Source organism: Scyliorhinus torazame, chromosome 22 (assembly GCF_047496885.1).
Source record: "Scyliorhinus torazame isolate Kashiwa2021f chromosome 22, sScyTor2.1, whole genome shotgun sequence".
NCBI lineage: Eukaryota > Metazoa > Chordata > Chondrichthyes > Carcharhiniformes > Scyliorhinidae > Scyliorhinus > Scyliorhinus torazame.
In genome coordinates this window covers 112,874,733-112,895,736 of record NC_092728.1, presented here as the reverse complement: position 1 = coordinate 112,895,736, position 21,004 = coordinate 112,874,733, and the positions used below count along the sequence as shown (strand labels likewise).

The window sequence follows — 21,004 nt, the reverse complement described above, 5'->3', positions numbered from 1 at the left end:
ATGGCAGCTGATGACTAGTGGTGTACCTCAGGGGTCTACTCGGATCACAACTTTTCACAATATACATTAATGATCTGGAAGAAGGAATTTGAAGGGACTGTTGCTAAGTTTGCAGATGATACAAAGATCTGTAGAGGGACAGGTAGTATTGAGGAAGCATGGGGGCTGCAAAAGGATTTGGACAGGCTAGGAGAGTGGGCAATGAAGTGGCAGATGAAATACAATGTGGAAAAGTGTGAGGTCATGCACTTTGGAAGGAGGAATTTAGACATAGGCTATTTTCTAAATGGGGAAATGCTTAGGAAATCAGAAGCACAAAGGGTCTTGGGAGCCCTTGTTCACGATTCTCTTCAGGTTAACGTGCAGGCCCAGTCGGCAGTTAGGAAGGCAAATGCAATCTTAGCGTTCATGTCAAGGGGGCTAGAATACAAGACCAGGGATGTACTTCTGAGGCTGTATAAAGCTCTGGTCAGACCCCATTTGGAGTATTGTGAGCAGTTTTGTGCCTCATATCTAAAGAAGGATGTGCTGGCCTTGGAAAGGGTCCAGAGGAGGTTCACAAGAATAATCCCTGGAATGAAGAGCTTGTCGTATGAGGAACGGTTAAGGACTCTGGGTCTGTATTCATTGGAGTTTAGAAGGATGAGGGGGGATTTTATTGAATCTTACAAGATACTGCGCGGCCTGGATACAGTGGACGTAGAGAGGATGTTTCAGCTTGTAGGAAAAACTAGAACCAGTGGACACATTCTCAGACTAAAGGGACGATCGTTTAAAACTGAGATGAGGAATTTCTTCAGCCAGAGGGTAGTGAATCTTTGGAACTCTTTGCTGCAGAAGGCTGTGGAGGCCAAATCACTGAGTGTCTTTAAGACAGAGATAGATAGGTTCTTGATTAATAAGGGGATCAGGGGTTATGGGGAGAAGGCAGGTGAACGGGGATGAGAAAAATATCAGCAGTGATTGAATGGCGGAGCAGACTCGATGGGTCGAGTGGCCTAATTCTGCTTCTATGGTCTTGTGGCCTTATCTTTATGGCGTTGTATAATAGAGCTGATGCAATATATCAAAATACTGTGGATACTGGGAATCTGAAATAAAAACAGGAAATTCTGGAAACACTCAGCATGTTTGACAGCATCTGCGGAGAGAGAAACCAAGTTAACATTGAGTCCATATGACTCGTCAGGCATTCAACAATGAACAACTCAGCCTCGTCAGGCGTTCAACAATGAACAACACAGCCTCGTCAGGCGTTCAACAATGAACAACACAGCCTCGTCAGGCGTTCAACAATGAACAACACAGCCTCGTCAGGCGTTCAACAATGAACAACACAGCCTCGTCAGGCGTTCAACAATGAACAACACAGCCTCGTCAGGCGTTCAACAATGAACAACACAGCCTCGTCAGGCGTTCAACAATGAACAACACAGCCTCGTCAGGCGTTCAACAATGAACAACACAGCCTCGTCAGGCGTTCAACAATGAACAACACAGCCTCGTCAGGCGTTCAACAATGAACAACACAGCCTCGTCAGGCGTTCAACAATGAACAACACAGCCTCGTCAGGCGTTCAACAATGAACAACACAGCCTCGTCAGGCGTTCAACAATGAACAACACAGCCTCGTCAGGCGTTCAACAATGAACAACACAGCCTCGTCAGGCGTTCAACAATGAACAACACAGCCTCGTCAGGCGTTCAACAATGAACAACACAGCCTCGTCAGGCGTTCAACAATGAACAACACAGCCTCGTCAGGCGTTCAACAATGAACAACACAGCCTCGTCAGGCGTTCAACAATGAACAACACAGCCTCGTCAGGCGTTCAACAATGAACAACACAGCCTCGTCAGGCGTTCAACAATGAACAACACAGCCTCGTCAGGCGTTCAACAATGAACAACACAGCCTCGTCAGGCGTTCAACAATGAACAACACAGCCTCGTCAGGCGTTCAACAATGAACAACACAGCCTCGTCAGGCGTTCAACAATGAACAACACAGCCTCGTCAGGCGTTCAACCATGAACAACACAGCCTCGTCAGGCGTTCAACCATGAACAACACAGCCTCGTCAGGCGTTCAACCATGAACAACACAGCCTCGTCAGGCGTTCAACAATGAACAACACAGCCTCGTCAGGCGTTCAACAATGAACAACACAGCCTCGTCAGGCGTTCAACAATGAACAACACAGCCTCGTCAGGCGTTCAACAATGAACAACACAGCCTCGTCAGGCGTTCAACAATGAACAACACAGCCTCGTCAGGCGTTCAACAATGAACAACACAGCCTCGTCAGGCGTTCAACAATGAACAACACAGCCTCGTCAGGCGTTCAACAATGAACAACACAGCCTCGTCAGGCGTTCAACAATGAACAACACAGCCTCGTCAGGCGTTCAACAATGAACAACACAGCCTCGTCAGGCGTTCAACAATGAACAACACAGCCTCGTCAGGCGTTCAACAATGAACAACACAGCCTCGTCAGGCGTTCAACAATGAACAACACAGCCTCGTCAGGCGTTCAACAATGAACAACACAGCCTCGTCAGGCGTTCAACAATGAACAACACAGCCTCGTCAGGCGTTCAACAATGAACAACACAGCCTCGTCAGGCGTTCAACAATGAACAACACAGCCTCGTCAGGCGTTCAACAATGAACAACACAGCCTCGTCAGGCGTTCAACAATGAACAACACAGCCTCGTCAGGCGTTCAACAATGAACAACACAGCCTCGTCAGGCGTTCAACAATGAACAACACAGCCTCGTCAGGCGTTCAACAATGAACAACACAGCCTCGTCAGGCGTTCAACAATGAACAACACAGCCTCGTCAGGCGTTCAACAATGAACAACACAGCCTCGTCAGGCGTTCAACAATGAACAACACAGCCTCGTCAGGCGTTCAACAATGAACAACACAGCCTCGTCAGGCGTTCAACAATGAACAACACAGCCTCGTCAGGCGTTCAACAATGAACAACACAGCCTCGTCAGGCGTTCAACAATGAACAACACAGCCTCGTCAGGCGTTCAACAATGAACAACACAGCCTCGTCAGGCGTTCAACAATGAACAACACAGCCTCGTCAGGCGTTCAACAATGAACAACACAGCCTCGTCAGGCGTTCAACAATGAACAACACAGCCTCGTCAGGCGTTCAACAATGAACAACACACTCGCCAGGCGTTCAACAATGAACAACACAGCCTCGTCAGGCGTTCAACAATGAACAACACAGCCTCGTCAGGCGTTCAACAATGAACAACACAGCCTCGTCAGGCGTTCAACAATGAACAACACAGCCTCGTCAGGCGTTCAACAATGAACAACACAGCCTCGTCAGGCGTTCAACAATGAACAACACAGCCTCGTCAGGCGTTCAACAATGAACAACACAGCCTCGTCAGGCGTTCAACAATGAACAACACAGCCTCGTCAGGCGGTCAACAATGAACAACACAGCCTCGTCAGGCGGTCAACAATGACGTGCAGCTTCAAACACTGATTGATGGGAAGCTTATCAATGTTAGTGCTATTAAGAAAACTCATTCCACTGGATTTTAACTTTGCTCTGTGTCAGGGTTCTGGTAGCATCTGTCAATGACTTGTTCATGTAACCATTGCATTATTGGGTTATTTTTGAGTTTCTCGTCTAATTGGGTTGAGTGAATCTGTGAGTAATATGATGTGGAGATGCTGGCGTTGGACTGGGGTGAGCACAGTACGAAGTCTTACAACACCAGGTTAAAGTCCAACAGGTTTATTTCGATGTCACTAGCTTTCGGAGCGCTGCTCCTTCCTCAGGTGAATGAAGAGGTATGTTCCAGAAACACATATATAGACCGATTCAAAGATGCCAAACAATGCTAGGAATGCGAGCATTAGCAGGTGATTAAATCTTTACAGATCCAGAGATGGGGTAACCCCAGGTTAAAGAGGTGTGAATTGTCTCAAGCCAGGACAGTTGGTAGGATTTTGCAGGCCAGATGGTGGGGGATGAATGTAATGTGACATGAATCCCAGGTCCCGGTTGAGGCCGCACTCATGTGTGCGGAACTTGGCTATAAGTTTCTGCTCGGCGATTCTGCGTTGTCGCGCGTCCTGAAGGCCGCCTTGGAGAACGCTTACCCGGAGATCAGAGGCTGAATGCCCTTGACTGCTGAAGTGTTCCCCGACTGGAAGGGAACATTCCTGCCTGGTGATTGTTGCGCGATGTCCGTTCATTCGTTGTCGCAGCGTCTGCATGGTCTCGCCAATGTACCACGCTTCGGGACATCCTTTCCTGCAGCGTATGAGGTAGACAACGTTGGCCGAGTAGTAGGATTTCGCAAGCCCAGGTCAGATGGTGGGAGATGTCCCCCAGCGTGATGTCCCGAAGCGTGGTACATTGGCGAGACCATGCAGACGCTGCGACAACGAATGAACGGACATCGCGCAACAATCACCAGGCAGGAATCTTCCCTTCCAGTCGGGGAACACTTCAGCAGTCAAGGGCATTCAGCCTCTGATCTCCGGGTAAGCGTTCTCCAAGGCGGCCTTCAGGACGCGCGACAACGCAGAATCGCCGAGCAGAAACTTATAGCCAAGTTCCGCACACATGAGTGCGGCCTCAACCGGGACCTGGGATTCATGTCACATTACATTCATCCCCACCATCTGGCCTGCAAAATCCTACCAACTGTCCTGGTTTGAGACAATTCACACCTCTTTAACCTGGGGTTACCCCATCTCTGGATCTGTAAAGATTTAATCACCTGCTAATGCTCGCATTCCTAGCATTGTTTGGCATCTTTGAATCTGTCTATATATGTGTTTCTGGAACAGACCTCTTCATTCACCTGAGGAAGGAGCAGCTCTCCGAAAGCTAGTGACATCGAAACAAACCTGTTGGACTTTAACCTGGTGTTGTAAGACTTCGTACTTTGAGTAATATGTTATGGAGCCAACAAGGGAGCAGGCTATTTTAGATTTAGCATTATATAATGAGGAAGGTTTGGTAAATAGTCTTGTCATTAAGGATCCTCTTGGAAAGGGTGAATGCTAAAATTTCAAATTCAGACTGAGGAGTGAAGACCGTGCCATACAGGCCTGAGGAAAGAGTTGGCCCATGTAGACTAGGCACAGATAATTGAGGTTTGGGCAGTTGAGGAACAATGGAGGATGTTCAGGGAGATATTAAATACCTCTCAGTTAACATACATTCCTGAGAGGAATTGCAAAAGGGAGAAAAACATTCCATGGATAATTAAGAAAGTCCAGGAAGACAGGAACTAGGCTATGCCATACTGCAAAAGCAGAAGTAAGCTGGAGGATTGGGAGAACTTTAAGGTTCAGCAAAAGGATTCTAAAAATAAAATCAAAAGAGCTAAGATGAACTATGAAAGGAAACTAGTAGAAAACATAAACACTGATGCCAAAAGATTCTATAAGTATATAAAGAGTAAGAGAGAAACTAAAATAAATGTTGGACTTTTAGAGGACGATACTGGTAAGGTAATAATCATAGAATTTACAGTGCAGAAGGAGGCCATTCGGCCCATCGAGTCTGCACCGGCTCTTGGAAAGAGCACCCTACCCAAGGTCAACACCTCCACCCTATCCCCATAACCCAGTAACCCCACCCAACACTAAGGGCAATTTTGGTCACTAAGGGCAATTTATCATGGCCAATCCACCTAACCTGCACATCTTTGGACTGTGGGAGGAAACCGGAGCACCCGGAGGAAACCCACGCACACACTGGGAGGATGTGCAGACTCCGCACAGACAGTGACCCAAGCCGGAATCGAACCTGGGACCCTGGAGCTGTGAAGCAATTGTGCTATCCACAATGCTACCGTGCTGCCCGGTAATAATGGGGAACACCGATGGTGGAGGTAGTGAACCAATATTTAGCCTCTGTCTTCACAGAAGATTTTAACATTTTTCCTAAAACTACAGTTAATTCAGAGGAACATGATGCACTAACTATCACTAGGGAGATGGGATTGAATAAACTAATGGGATTGAAGGCAGATAAGTCTCCGGGACCAGATGGCCTGCAGCTCAGGGTATTAAGGGAGGCGGCATCGGAGATAGAGGATGCATTGGTTATGATAGTTCAGAATTCCCTGTATTCTGGAAGGGTCCAGGTGTATTGACATTAATGTATGCCCCTATTCAAAAAGGGACAGAGACAATAAGTAGGAAACTATAGACCGGTTAGCTTGACCTTTGTGTTGGGGAAGTTGCTGGAATCAATCATTGAGGAGATGACTGAACATATGAAAAGACAAAGCTCAATCCATCATTGTCAGCATGGTTTTATGAAAGGTAAGTCATGCATGACAAATGTGCTTGAGTTGTTTGAGGATGTAACCAGCAAGGTGGATAATGGGTAACCTATGGATGTGGTATATCTAGACTTCCAGAAGGCGTTTGATAAGGTGAACATTGCAATAATAGGGGCAGCCTTGGCCGCATCACCTCTCACTTCTCTGAAGAGGCTTTGTGCTATGTGCCTAATTCCTCCTGTGGGTCAAAGCTTTATGCTGTGCAGAGTTGTCCACCATCAGTGAGGCACCCATGGCGATTTGATCTTCCAAGTGGAGATCAGTCATTCAAACTCCTGTGCAAAAGTAGCCTCGTGGCACACATGCTGTGAACAACATTTTCCTCTCCAATCAGGCTGTGAAATTTCCGTACTTTTTCCTTGTTCCGTCTTCCGCCGCCTCAATTACTGCTGTGTCCTCACCAAGCATCTGGCAATTCCTGGGAAACCTGTGCAGCCACAATTAAATTCCAAACCATGTTGTTATCGCTCTAATTGCGCACTTTACACAGAAATTAACAAACCATCTCTCAGAGTTGTTGGAAGTTGGCCCCTCTGCTTCCATGCTTTTAACCCCAATACACTCCCAAACTCCTGTGTTTGTGCAAATCAAAATTCAGCCCATTATTTCAAAATAAATATAATTTCTCTTTTCTTTTTACCAGCAAGTGGCCCAGACGTCCAATAGTTTAGAAGAAGGATTGGATAATATTGCCTATTGGTGGGGTGAATGGACCAAGTGGACAGGATGCACCCGGAGCTGTGGAGGAGGCATCAAAACACAGGAGAGACACTGTCTGAAACAAAGGTAGATGTCAACGTGCAGCCAGTGTTTATTTTGTTACTGACTGACAACATTTATGCATCTGCTCAATAAAGTTGTGTCAAAAAACAACCTGTGAATGCTGGAAATCTGCAACCAGTCACTGACCATCTGCAAAGAGAAAAGGCAGCTCAAAGTGTTGGGTATGACAGAGAGTCAGAAGTAACAAGTCAGTTTGATTATTTTATTTATTCCCACAACATTTTGTCTTTGCCACTTGACAGGTCATTGGCCAACTCCCAAACCTCTTGTAGTCAACCTTCAGCTGACTCCAACATGGTATCAAAGCGCAGTCCAAGGTGATTGACCCTTTCCTTTGCTCGGTGCTGAAAATGTAACTCTTATCAGGAGGTTACTGTAAATGGCATGGTCATTCTTGTTACTCTCACATTTTAATCTCTTTCAAAGTCCAACAAAGCCATGTGCGACGTGAACTTATTCAGATCTGGGGCGGGATTCTCCGACCCCACACCGGGTCAGAGAATCGCCGGGGGCTGGCGTGAATCCCGCCCCTGCCGTGTCCCGAAGTCTCCGCCACCAGAGATTCGGCAGGGGCGGGAATCGCGCAGGTCGGCAGGCCCACCCCAGCCGATTCTCCGGCCCGTGATGGGCCGAAGTTCCGCTGCTGGAATGCCTGTCCCGCCGGCGTGAATCAAACCACATTTTGAACGGCGGGACAAGGCGGCGCGGGCGGGCTCCGGGGTTCTGGGGGGTGGGGGGGGGCGCGGGGCGATCTGGTCCCAGGGGGTGCCCCGCGGTGGCCTGGCTCGCGATCGGGGCCCACCGATCCGCGGGCAGGCCTGTGCTGTGGGGGCACTCTTTTTCTTCTGCCTTCGCCATGGTCTTCACTACGGAGGAGGCCAAAGAGACCCCCAGCACATGCGCGGCGATGACGTCAGCAGCCGCTGATGCTCCCGCGCATGGGAGGACCCGCATCGCTCGGCGAAGACCTTTCGGCCCCGGCTGGCGTGGCGCGAAACGCCTTTCCCGCCAGCCGGTGGAGCGCAAACCACTCCGGCGTGGGCCTAGCTCCTCAAGGTGAGGGTTTGGCCCCTTCTCCGCCCCTTTCGGAGGCCCCACGCCAGAGTGGTTCCCGCCACTCCATCACGCCGGGGCCCCCCCCGCCCCGCCGGGTAGGGGAGAATCCCGCCCCTAGTGTATATGGAACATTTTTATTTTTGTGTCTTTGACAGAAAAGTTAATCCATTCTGGCTTCAAAATTATTATTTTTTTCAGAAGAACATTATAGGCCAGTTAGCTTAACTTCTGTCATCGTGAAAAAAGCTGGAATCAATAGTTGAGGAGGTTCTAGCAGGGCACGTAGAAAATCTTAATACAAAATCGGGTAGAGTCAACATTCTGAAAGGAACATAGGAACAGGAGTGACCATTCTGCCCCTCGAAACTGTTCTGGCATTCTGCGAGATCATGGCCTTTGACCAATATCCCTTAATACCTTTGCTTAACAAAAATTTATCTATCCCGTATTTAAAAATTACAACTGATCTTGCATCAGTTGCCATTTGTGGAAGATGTCCAAACCTTTCCTGTCCCTAATTTTTAGACGATACCCCTAGTTTTAGAATGGTTTATCTTTTAGCTACCCTGCATTTTCCTATTAATATCTTGAACGCTTCGATCAGATCACCCTTAAACTTCTTAATTCTAGAGAAAAGGGGCCTAATGTGTATCATCTCTCCTCATGACTTAACCTCTGAAGTTCAGGTATCATTTTTATAAACCTACGTTGCACTCTCTCCAAGGCCAAAATATCCTTCCTAAGGCGTGGGGCCCAGATCTGCTTACAATGACTCCAACTGGGAAACCAGGGTTTTGTGAAGCTGCAGCATAACTTCTGTTTCCTAAACCCCAGTCCTCTGGGTATAAAGGCTTCTTGATTACTTTCTGCACTTGTTCGTGGCATTTTAAAGATCTTTGCACCTGAAACCCCCAGTCTTTTTGGACATCACTGAGCTGTTCCTCTGTGGTTCCATGAGGCTCCGTACTAGGTCCGTTGCAGTTTGTCGTATATATCAGTGATTTAGACTTTAATATAAAGGAGGTTTGCAGATGGTAAGAGAAATCCATCTTACCCTTGTAGTGTAGAAGAAGGCCATTTGGCCCATCCAGTCTGCTGTGACCTAGGCCCACTCCCCCGCCCTATCCCTGTAACTCTGTAACCCCACCTAGCCTGCATATCTTTGGACTGTGGGAGGAAACCCACAGACTTGGGGAGAATGTGCAAACTCCACACAGTCACCCAAGATCGTAATCAAACACGGGTACTTGGCACTGAGGCAGCAGTGCTAACCACTGTGCGCCACCGTGGTTAGCACAATTGCTTCACAGCTCCAGAGTCCCAGGTTCGATTCCGGCTTGGGTCACTGTCTGTGTGGAGTCTGCACATCCTCCCAGTGTCTGCGTGGGTTTCCTCCGGGTGCTCCGGTTTCCTCCCACAGTCCAAAGAAGTGCAGGTTAGGTGGATTGGCCATGATAAATTGCCCTTAGTGTCCAAAATTGTCCTTCGTGTTGGGTGGGGTTGCTGGGTTATGGGGATAGGGTGGAGGTGTTGACCTTGGGTAGGGTGCTCTTTCCAACAGCCGGTGCAGACTCGATGGGCTGAATGGCCCCCTTCTGCACTGTAAATTCTATGATGATTCTATATAATGTGGTTGATCGTAATAAAGCTGCAGGATGATGTCAATTGGCTGGTCCAGTGGGCAGAAAAATGGCAAATGGAATTCATTCTAGAGAAATGAAATAACATAAATTGGAGCAAAATTCAAACAGGGCAAAAGAGAAAAATATTGGGAGCAAGACAAAACATTGTGAAAAAGACTGGCTTAAAAAGCTCTGTGCTCTAATGCACGGAGCATTTTCATAGAATTGACAGTGCAGAAGGAGGCCATTCGGCCCATCGAGTCTGCACCAGCTCTTGGAAAGAGCACCCCACCCAAGGTCAACACCGTCACCTTATCCCCATAACCCAGTAACCCCACCCAACACGAAGGGCAATTTTGGACACTAAGGGCAATTTATCATGGCCAATCCACCTAACCTGCACATCTTTGGACTGTGGGAGGAAACCGGAGCACCCGGAGGAAACCCACGCACACACTGGGAGGGTGTGCAGACACCGCACAGACAGTGACCCAAGCCGGTATTGAACCTGGGACCCTGGAGCTGTGAAGCAATTGTGCTATCCACAATGCTACCATGCTGCCCCAAATTTGAAATCAAGTGAATGGAGTAATCACACAGATAGATATAAATGGGTATAATATAAGTGTGATTACGGGGACATGGCTGCAGGGTGACCAGGGATGGGAACTGAAGGTCCCAGGGTTTTCAGTATTTAGGAAGGACAGGCATAAAAGAGAAGGTGGTGGCACTGCTGATTAAAGAGGAAATTAGCACAATAGTGAGAAAGGATGTTGGCTCTGACAATATGGCGTCTGTATGGGTCGAGTTGAGCAATACCATGGGGCAAGAAACATTAATGGGTGTCACATCTTGACCCCCAAATTGCAGTGGTGATGTTGGGAATGACATTAAACACAAAATTAGAGATGCCTGTAATACGGGAATATTGGTGATCCTGGGTGATTTTAATCTTCACATAGATTGGGCAAATCAAATTAGCCACAAAACCGTAGAGGAGGAATTCTTGGGAGTGTATACGGGATGGTTTTCTTGACCATTATGGGGAGGAGCCAACTAGAGAGCAGGCCATCTTAGACTGGGTACTGTGTAATGAGAAGGGAATCATTGCCAGTCTAGCTGTGCGAGACCCCTTGGGGATTAGAGACCATAACATGATAGAATTTCTTATCAAGGTGGAGAGTGAAGTAGTTGATTCGGAGACTAGGCTGCTGAATCTTAATAAAGAAAACTATGATATGAGGTGTGAGTTGCCTTGATAGATTGGGAGAGTTACTTAAAGGGAGCGTTTGACAAAGTCCCGCATAAGAGATTATTGTGCAAGATTAAAGCGCATGGGTTTGAGGTTGATAGAAAACTGTCTGGCAGAGAGGAAACCGAGTAGGAATTAATGGGTCCTTTTCAAATTGGCAGGCAGTAACTAGTGGGGTGCCACAGGGATCAGTGATGGGACCCCAGCTATTCACTGTATATTAATGATTTGGATGAGGGAACAAAATGTAACGTCTCAAAGTTTGCAGATGATACCAAGTTGGGTGGGAGGGTGAAATGTGACGAGGATGCAGCACAGTACAGTGGTTAGCACAGTAGCTTCACAGCTCCCAAGGTCCCAGCTTCGATTCCTGGCTTGGGTCGGTGTCTGCACGTTCTCCCTGTGTCTGTGTTTTTTTCCGCCGGGTGCTCCGGTTTCTTCCCACAGTCCACATATGTGCAGGTTAGGTTGATTGGCCATGATAATTTGCCCTTGGTGTACAAAAAGGTTAGGTTGGGTTACGGGGATGGGGTGGAGGTGTGGGCTTAAATAGGGTGCTCTTTCCGAGGGCTGGTGCAGACTCGATGGGCCGAATGACCTCATTCTGCACTGTAGATTCTATGATCCTACAGCATGATCTGGACAGGTTGGATGAGTGGGCAAATCAATGGCAGATGCAGTACAATTTGGATAAGTGAGGTTATTCACTTTGGAAGCAAAAACAGGAAGGCAGATTACTACCTGAATGGTTGTAAATTGGGAGAGGCGAGTATGCAGCGGATTTGGGAGTCCTTGTGCACCAGTCGCTGTAGGTAAGCATGCCAGTGCAGCAGGCGGTAAATAAGGCTAATGGTACGTTGGTCTTCATTACGAGAGGTTTCGAGTACCGAAGCAGGGATGTGTTGCTGCAATTATACAGGGCCTTGGTGAGGCCACACCTAGAATATTGTGTGCAGTTTTTGTCTCCTTTTCTGAGGAAGGATGTTCTTGCTCTCGAGGGAGTGCAGCAAAGGTTTACCAGACTGATTCCAGGGATGGCGGGACTGACCTAGGAGGAGAGATTGACTAGGTTGGGATTGTTCTCGCTGGAGTTCAGAAGAATGAGGGGTGGATCTCAGAGATTTATAAAATTCTAACAGGACTAGACAGGGTAGATGCAGGGAAGATGTTACCAATGATGGGTGTGTCCAGAACCAGGGGTCACAATCTGAGGATTCAAGGTAAATCATTTCGGACAGAAATGAGGAGACATTTCTTCATCCAGAGTGGTTAGCCTGTGGAATTCATTACCACAGGAAGTAGTTGATGCTAAAACATTGAATATATTCATTGAAACATTGAATATATAGTGTTTAAAACAGCGAAAGGAGAGCCGGGAGCCGGGGGTTTCAGTGTTTAAAACAGCGAGAGGAGAGCCGGGAGCAGAGAGGAGCGGACCTGCGTGGGACACTGCGCGGGACACTGGGCTGCAGGTAGGACAGCTGCTTGTCTGTTTGTTTATTTCAAATTGAAAAAAAAACAGTGACACGTCACAGGAGACTGCGACCTGATTGGCTGAAAGGCAGACTGGGCTAAATTTGACTATTTGTGGAGTTATTAGTTTTAATTTGATTTAAATTGCTATTTTAAAGTTGATTTGAATTACTGTTTTTTAATTTTTAAATCTCACTTAAATAACTATTTTGGGTTGATTTTAAATTACTATTTTTAAGTTGATTTAAATAACTTAATTTTAATTAAAGAAATTTTTAATTTCAATTAAAGAACTATTTAATTTGTTGTCAGATCAAGCAAGATAAATACTCAGGGATAAAGCTAATTAAATAGTATACAGGAAATTGGATATAATCCGACACAAACATCTATCTAAAGTTTAATTTCAAAAGTTTAATTCAAAGAATAAATCATGGTAGAGCAGCTCCAAGGCGTGGTCTGCTCCTCTGGCTCCATGGGGCAGGCTGGGGACAGTTCCATCCCCAGGGTCAGCATGTGTGCAGGAAGTGTCTCCGGTTACAGCTCCTGGAAGCTCGAGTTTCAGAGCTGGAGCGACGTCTGGAGACACTGTAGAGCATCCGCGAATCGGAGAGCATCATGGATAGCACGGATAGAGAGGTGGTCACACCGCAGGCTCAGACTCCGCAGGCAGGAAGGGAATGGGTGACCACCAGACAGAGCAAGAGAGCGAGGCAGGGAGTGCAGGAATCTCCTGTGGCCATTCCCCTGCAGAGCAGATATACTGCTTTGGATACTGTTGAGGGGAATGGCCTCTCGGGCGGGGGGGGGGGGGGGGAGAAACAGCAACAGCCAAACTCGTGGCACCAGGGTTGGTTCTGCGACAGAGGGGAGGGGTGACAGTGCAATAGTTATGGGGATTCAATTGTAAGGGGAATAGACAGGCGTTTCTGTGGCCGCAAATGAGACTCCAGGATGGTATGTTGCTTCCCTGTGCTAGTGTCAAGGATATCTCTGAGTGAGTACAGGACATTCTGGAGGGAGAGGGTGAACAGCCAGTGGCCGTGGTACACATCAGTACAAACGACATAGGTAAAAATAGGGATGAGGTACTAAAAAGCAGAATACAGGGAGCTAGGAAGGAAGTTAAGAAATCGGACCTCGAAGGTAGTGATAGAACATAGAACAATACAGCGCAGTACAGGCCCTTCAGCCCACAATGTTGCACCGAAACAAAAGCCATCTAACCTACACTATGCCATTATCATCCATATGTTTATCCAATAAACTTTTAAATGCCCTCAATGTTGGCGAGTTCACTACTGTAGCAGGTAGGGCATTCCACGGCCTCACTACTCTTTGCGTAAAGAACCTACCTCTGACCTCTGTCCTATATCTATTACCCCTCAGTTTAAAGTTATGTCCCCTCGTGCCAGCCATATCCATCCGCGGGAGAAGGCTCTCACTGTCCACCCTATCCAACCCCCTGATCATTTTGTATGCCTCTATTAAGTCTCCTCTTAACCTTCTTCTCTCCAACGAAAACAACCTCAAGTCCATCAGCCTTTCCTCATAAGATTTTCCCTCCATACCAGGCAACATCCTGGTAAATCTCCTCTGCACCCGCTCCAAAGCCTCCACGTCCTTCCTATAATGCGGTGACCAGAACTGTACGCAATACTCCAAATGCGGCCGTACCAGAGTTCTGTACAGCTGCAACATGACCTCCTGACTCCGGAACTCAATCCCTCTACCAATAAAGGCCAACACTCCATAGGCCTTCTTCACAACCCTATCAACCTGGGTGGCAACTTTCAGGGATCTATGTACATGGACACCTAGATCCCTCTGCTCATCCACATTTTCAAGAACTTTACCATTAGCCAAATATTCCGCATTCCTGTTATTCCTTCCAAAGTGAATCACCTCACACTTCTCTACATTAAACTCCATTTGCCACCTCTCAGCCCAGCTCTGCAGCTTATCTATATCCCTCTGTAACCTGCTACATCCTTCCACACTATCGACAACACCACCGACTTTAGTATCGTCTGCAAATTTACTCACCCACCCTTCTGCGCCTTCCTCTAGGTCATTGATAAAAATGACAAACAGCAACGGCCCCAGAACAGATCCTTGTGGTACTCCACTTGTGACTGTACTCCATTCTGAACATTTCCCATCAACCACCACCCTGTCTTCTTTCAGCTAGCCAATTTCTGATCCACATCTCTAAATCACCCTCAATCCCCAGCCTCCGTATTTTTTGCAATAGCCTACCGTGGTGAACCTTATCAAACGCTTTGCTGAAATCCATATACACCACATCAACTGCTCTACCCTCGTCTACCTGTTCAGTCACCTTCTCAAAGAACTCAATAAGGTTTGTGAGGCATGACCTACCCTTCACAAAGCCATGCTGACTATCCCTGATCATATTATTCCTATCTAGATGATTATAAATCTTGTCTCTTATAATCCCCTCCAAGACTTTACCCACTACAGACGTGAGGCTCACCGGTCTATAGTTGCCGGGTTGTCTCTGCTCCCCTTTTTGAACAAAGGGACCACATTTGCTGTCCTCCAGTCCTCTGGCACTATTCCTGTAGCCAATGATGACATAAAAATCAAAGCCAAAGGTCCAGCAATCTCTTCCCTGGCCTCCCAGAGAATCCTAGGATAAATCCCATCAGGTCCCGGGGACTTATCTATTTTCAGCCTGTCCAGAATTGCCAACACCTCTTCCCTACGTACCTCAATGCCATCTATTCTATTAGCCTGGGGCTCAGCATTCTCCTCCACAACATCATCTTTTTCCTGAGTGAATACTGACAAAAAATATTCATTTAGTATCTCGCCTATCTCTTCAGACTCCACACACAACTTCCCATCCCTGTCCTTGACTGGTCCTACTCTTTCCCTAGTCATTCGCTTATTCCTGACATAATCAGTGATCTCAGGATTACTACTGGTGCCAAGTGCTTGTCAGAGTAGAAATGACAGGATATATAGGATGAATATGTGGCTGAAGGGATGGTGTCGGGGGGAGGGTTTCAAATTCGTGGAGCATTGGGACCGGTTCTGGGGGAGGTGGGACCTGTACAAACTGGACTGGTTACACCTGGGCAGGACTGGAACTGCCATGTCCTAGGGGGGCTATTTGCTAGAGCGGTTGGGGACTGTTTAAACTAATGTGGCAGGGGGGTGGGAACCGATGCAGGAAGTCGGAAGGTATAAAACAGGGACCGAAACAAAAGGCAGTGAAGGGGAAAGTGTAAGGCAGAGAAGCCGTAGTCAAAAATCAAAAAGGGCGACAGTACAGGGTACAGTGACTGAGGGGAGCTCAATGAATAGGCCCAGTAATACTAAAAGGAATAAAACGGGAAGTAAAAACATAAATGATAAGCGACGCAGCAGGTTGTTACATGAAGATATGGGTTCAACGACAAGGAAAATTAGGAGAAAAATTAAGAGGAAAAATAACTTGGGAGAGGTTACTGATGGAGAGGTTGCTGATCAAGGTATTAAGATTGAAAACAGAGGTATAAAAGCCAACATAAGTGTACTTTACCTGAATGCTCGTAGTATTCGGAATAAGGTAAATGAGTTGATGGCACAAATCATCGTGAATGACTATGATTTAGTGGCCATTGCTGAAACATGGATAAAGGATGGTCACGACTGGGAGTTAAATATCTTAGGGTATCAAACTATACAGAAGGACAGAGTGGATGGTAAGGGAGGTGGTGTAGCTCTGTTATTTAAGGATGACGAAACGGTGACAGAATTCATAATGCTGAAGTGCAAAGGGACTTGGGAGTCCTAGTCCAGGATTCTCTAAAGGTAAACTTGCAGGTTGAGTCCGTAATTAAGAAAGCAAATGCAATGTTGTCATTTATCCCAAGAGGCTTGGAATATAAAAGCAGGGATGTACTTCTGAAGCTTTATAAAGCATTAGTTAGGCCCCATTTAGAATACTGTGAGCAATTTTGAGCCCCACACCTCAGGAAGGACACACTGGCACTGGAACGGGTCCAGCGGAGATTCACACGGATGATCCCAGGAATGCTAGGCCTAACATACGATGAACGTCTGAGGATCCTGGGATTATATTCATTGAAGTTTAGGAGGTTGAGGGAGATCCAATAGAAACTTACAAGATAATGAATGGCTTAGATAGGGTGGATGTAGGGAAGTTGTTTCCATTAGCAGAGGAGACAAGGACCCGGGGGCACAGCCTTAGAATAAAAGGGAGTCACTTTAGAACAGAGATGAGGAGAAATTTCTTCAGCCAGAGAGTGGTGGATCTGTGGAATTCATTGCCACAGAGGGCAGTGGAGGCCGGGACGTTGAGTGTCTTTAAGACAGAAGTTGATAAATTCTTGATTTCTCGAGGAATTAAGGGCTATGGAGAGAGAGCGGGTAAATGGAGTTGAAATCGGCCATGATTGAATGGTGGAGTGGACTCGATGGGCCGAATGGCCTTACTTCAGCTCCTATGTCTTATGGTCTTATGGACATCAGGCAATAGTAAGGGATGACATCGATGCTATGGAGGATAAGATTGAATCCATTTGGGTGGAAATCAGGAATAGTACGGTGAAAAAGTCACTGATGGGAGTAGTCTATAGGCCACCAAATAATAACATTATGGTGGGGCAGGCAATAAACAAAGAAATAACTGATGCATGTAGAAATGGTACAGCAGTTATCATGGGGGATTTTAATCTATATGTCGATTAACCAGGTCGGTCAAGGCAGCCTTGAGGAGGAGTTGAGAGAATGTATCCGCGATAGTTTCCGAGAACAGTATGTAATGGAACCTACGAGGGTACAAGCAGTCCTAGATCTGGTCCTGTGTAATGAGACAGGATTGCTTAATGATCTCATAGTTAGGGATCCTCTCGGAAGGAGCGATCACAATATGGTGGAATTTAAAATACAGATGGAGGGTGAGAAGGTAAAATCAAACACTAGTGTTTTGTGCTTAAACAAAGGAGATTACAATGGGATGAGAGAAGAGCTAGCTAAGGTAGACTGGGAGCAAAGACTTTATGGTGAAACAGTTGAGGAACAGTGGAGAACCTTCCAAGTGATTTTTCACAGTGCTCAGCAAAGGTTTATACCAACAAAAAGGAAGGACAGTAGAAAGAGGGAAAATCGACCATGGATATCTAAGGAAATAAGGGAGTATCAAATTGAAGGAAAAAACATACAAAGTGGCAAAAATAGTGGGAGACTAGAGGACTGGGAAATCGTGAGGGGACAACAGAAAGCTACTAAAAAAGCTATAAAGAAGAGTAAGATAGATTATGAGAGTAAACTTGCTCAGAATATAAAAACAGATAGTAAAAGTTTCTACAAATATATAAAACAAAAAAGAGTGGCTAAGGTAAATATTTAGCCTTTAGAGGATGACGAGGGAGATTTAATACTGGGAGATGAGGAAATGGCTGAGGAACTGAACCGGTTTTTTGGGTCGGTCTTCACAGTGGAAGACACATAACATGCCAGTGACTGATGGAAATGAGTCTATGACAGGTGAGGACCCTTGAGATGATTGTTATCACTAAGGAGGTAGTGATGGGCAAGCTAATGGGGCTGAAGGAAGACAAGCCTCCTGGACCTGATGGAATGCATCCCAGAGTGCTAAAAGAGATGGCTAGGGAAATTGCAAATGCACCAGTGATAATTTACCAAAATTCACTAGACTCTGGGGTGGTCCCGGCGGATTGGAAATTAGCAAACGTGACACCACTGTTTAAAAAAGGAGGTGGGCAGAAAGTGGGTAATTATAGGCCAGTTAGCTTAACTTCGGTAGTAGGGAAGATGCTGGAATCTATCATCAAGGAAGAAATAGCGAGGCATCTGGATGGAAATTGTCCCATTGGGCAGATGCAGCATGGGTTCATAAAGGGCAGGTCCTGCCAAACTAATTTAGTGGAATGTTTTGAGGACATTACCAGTGCAGTAGATAACGGGGAGCCAATGAATGTGGTATATCTGGATTTCTAGAAAGCTTATCATAGATTATCATAGAATTTACAGTGCAGAAGGAGGCCATTCGGCCCATCGAGTCTGCACCGGCTCTTAGATTGAGCACCTACCCAAGGTCAACACTGCCACCCCATTCCCATAACCCCACCCAACATTAAGGGCAATTTTGGACACTAAGGGCGATTTATCATGGCCAATCCACCTAACCTGCACATCTTTGGACTGTGGGAGGAAACCGGAGCACCCGGAGGAAACCCACGCACACACGGGGAGGATGTGCAGACTCCGCACAGACAGTGACCCAAGCCGGAATCGAACCTGGGACCCTGGAGCTGTGAAGCAATTGTGCTATCCACAAGGCTACCGTGCTGCCCTACAAATAGGGCTTCTGACAAGGTGCCACACAAAAGGTTGTTGCATAAGATCCAGATGCATGGCATTAAGGGGAAAGTAGTAGCATGGACAGAGGATTGGTTAATTAATAGAAAGTAAAGAGTGGGGATTAATAACTGTTTCTCTGGTTGGCAATCAGTAGCTAGTGGTGTCCCTCGGGGATCAGTGTTGGGCCCACAATTGTTCACAATTTACATAGATGATTTGGAGTTGGGATCCAAGTGCAATGTGTCCAAGTTTGCAGACGACACTAAGATGAGTGGTACGCAAAAAGTGCAGAGGATACCGGAAGTCTGCAGAGGGATTTGGATAGATTAAGTGAATGGGCTAGGGTCTGGCAGATGGAATACAATGTTGACAAATGTGAGGTTATCCATTTTGGTCGGAATAACAGCAAAAGGGATTATTATTTAAATGATAAAATATTAAAACATGCTGCTGTGCAGAGAGACCTGGGTGCGCTGGTGCATGAGTCGCAAAAAGTTGGTTTGCATGTGCAACAGGTGATTAAGAAGGCAAATGGAATTTTGTCCTTCATTGCTAGAGGGATGGAGTTTAAGACTAGGGAGGTTATGCTGCAATTGTATAAGGTGTTAGTGAGGCCACACCTGGAGTATTGTGTTCAGTTTTGGTCTCCTTACCGGAGAAAGGACATTCTGGCGCTGGAGGGTGTGCAGAGGAGATTCACTAGGTTAATTCCAGAGCTGAAGGGGTTGGATTACGAGGAGAGGTTGAGTAGACTGGGACTGTACTTGTTAGAATTTAGAAGGATGTGGGGGTATCTTATAGAAACATATAAAATTATGAAGGAAATAAATAGGATAGATGCGGGCAGGTTGTTTCCACTGGCGGGTGAAAGCAGAACTAGGGGGCATAGCCGCAAAGTAAGGGGCAGTAGATTTAGGACTGAGTTTAGGAGGAACTTCTTCACCCAAAGGGTTGTGAATCTATGGAATTCCTTGCCCAGTGAAGCAATAGAGGCTCCTTCATTCAATGTTTTTCAGATAAAGATAGATAGTTTTTTTGAAGAATTAAGGGATTAAGGGTTATGGTGTTCGGGCCGGAAAGTGGAGCTGAGTCCACAAAAGATCAGCCATGATCTCATTGAATGGCGGAGCAGGCTCGATGGGTCAGATGGCCTATTCCTGCTCCTAGTTCTTATATATTCAAGAGGCGGCTAGATCTAGCACTTGGGGAGAATGGGATCAAAGGCTATGGGGAGAAAGCAGGATTAGGCTATGAGTTGGATGATCAGCCATGATCGTGATGAATGGCGGAGCAGGCCCGAAGGGCCAAAAGGCCTCCTCCTGCTCCTATCTTCTATGTATCTAACCATCTAGGCAAGGGAATGGTAAGATTCTAAAAAGTATAGGATGCATGTCCCCAGATCCCTGGAGGTAATGGGACAGGTGAATAAGGTGGTTAAGAAGGCATAAGGGTGGAAGAATGGGGTGGAAGAATGCGGCGGCTCTGCTACAATTAGACCACAGCTAGAGTAAAGTTCAGGTTAGTACATGATAGGTAGGATATGCACTTGCTCATGTTAATCTATCGGATATTAATTATTGTGCAAACCAAATTCCAAAGGGAAACTTGGCTCGTGTATCACAACCTTTTTATTGCAAACATCTAGCATAAAGAAAAGTCTACGGAATTCATAAGCTACAAATTCCAGTAACTCATGAGATTTTAAATGTTCAACTAAAACATTTAGTCATAAAACTTAAGCACACAAGATTCTAGTTACGCAGTTAAAATTTGCTTCACACAACATCCCTCAAAAGAACCTCACTTGCTTAAACATGCAGTTAAACTCCCTGTAGGCAACATTTGCCCAGTTCTCTCGTGCTTCGACAAAGTAATCAAACTCAAAACATTAGCTCCATTCTCTCTCTACAGGTGACTGCTAAGATTATTCAGCATTTTCTGTTTTTGACTCCCTTAAAGATGTTTAACTGTAAAATTCCAGTAATATTACCACAAGGCAATTCCGCTGTTGCTGCAGGAAAGGTATAGCGTAGGACTTCTCTCTGCTGGGGAAATTCAAGAAACAAAAGACAAAACCCTTCTTTCTGAAAAATTGACACTTTTGTGGCA

At 46.3% G+C, this 21,004-nt stretch overlaps 1 protein-coding gene across 7 annotated transcripts in view; it reads left to right on the top strand.

Moving 5' to 3' along the window:
- adamtsl2 (ADAMTS-like 2) overlaps positions 1 to 21,004 on the top strand; it is a 154,534-nt gene that overhangs the window by 8,421 nt on the left and 125,109 nt on the right. For 6 of the 7 annotated variants that reach the window (XM_072488951.1, XM_072488952.1, XM_072488954.1 and 3 more), the window contains one exon: positions 6,996 to 7,138. In XM_072488951.1, coding sequence (XP_072345052.1) covers positions 6,996 to 7,138 — 143 coding nt within the window. Of the gene's footprint in view, positions 1 to 6,995; positions 7,139 to 21,004 lie in introns of those variants that run through there. The other variant, XM_072488956.1, reaches the window with a different exon arrangement.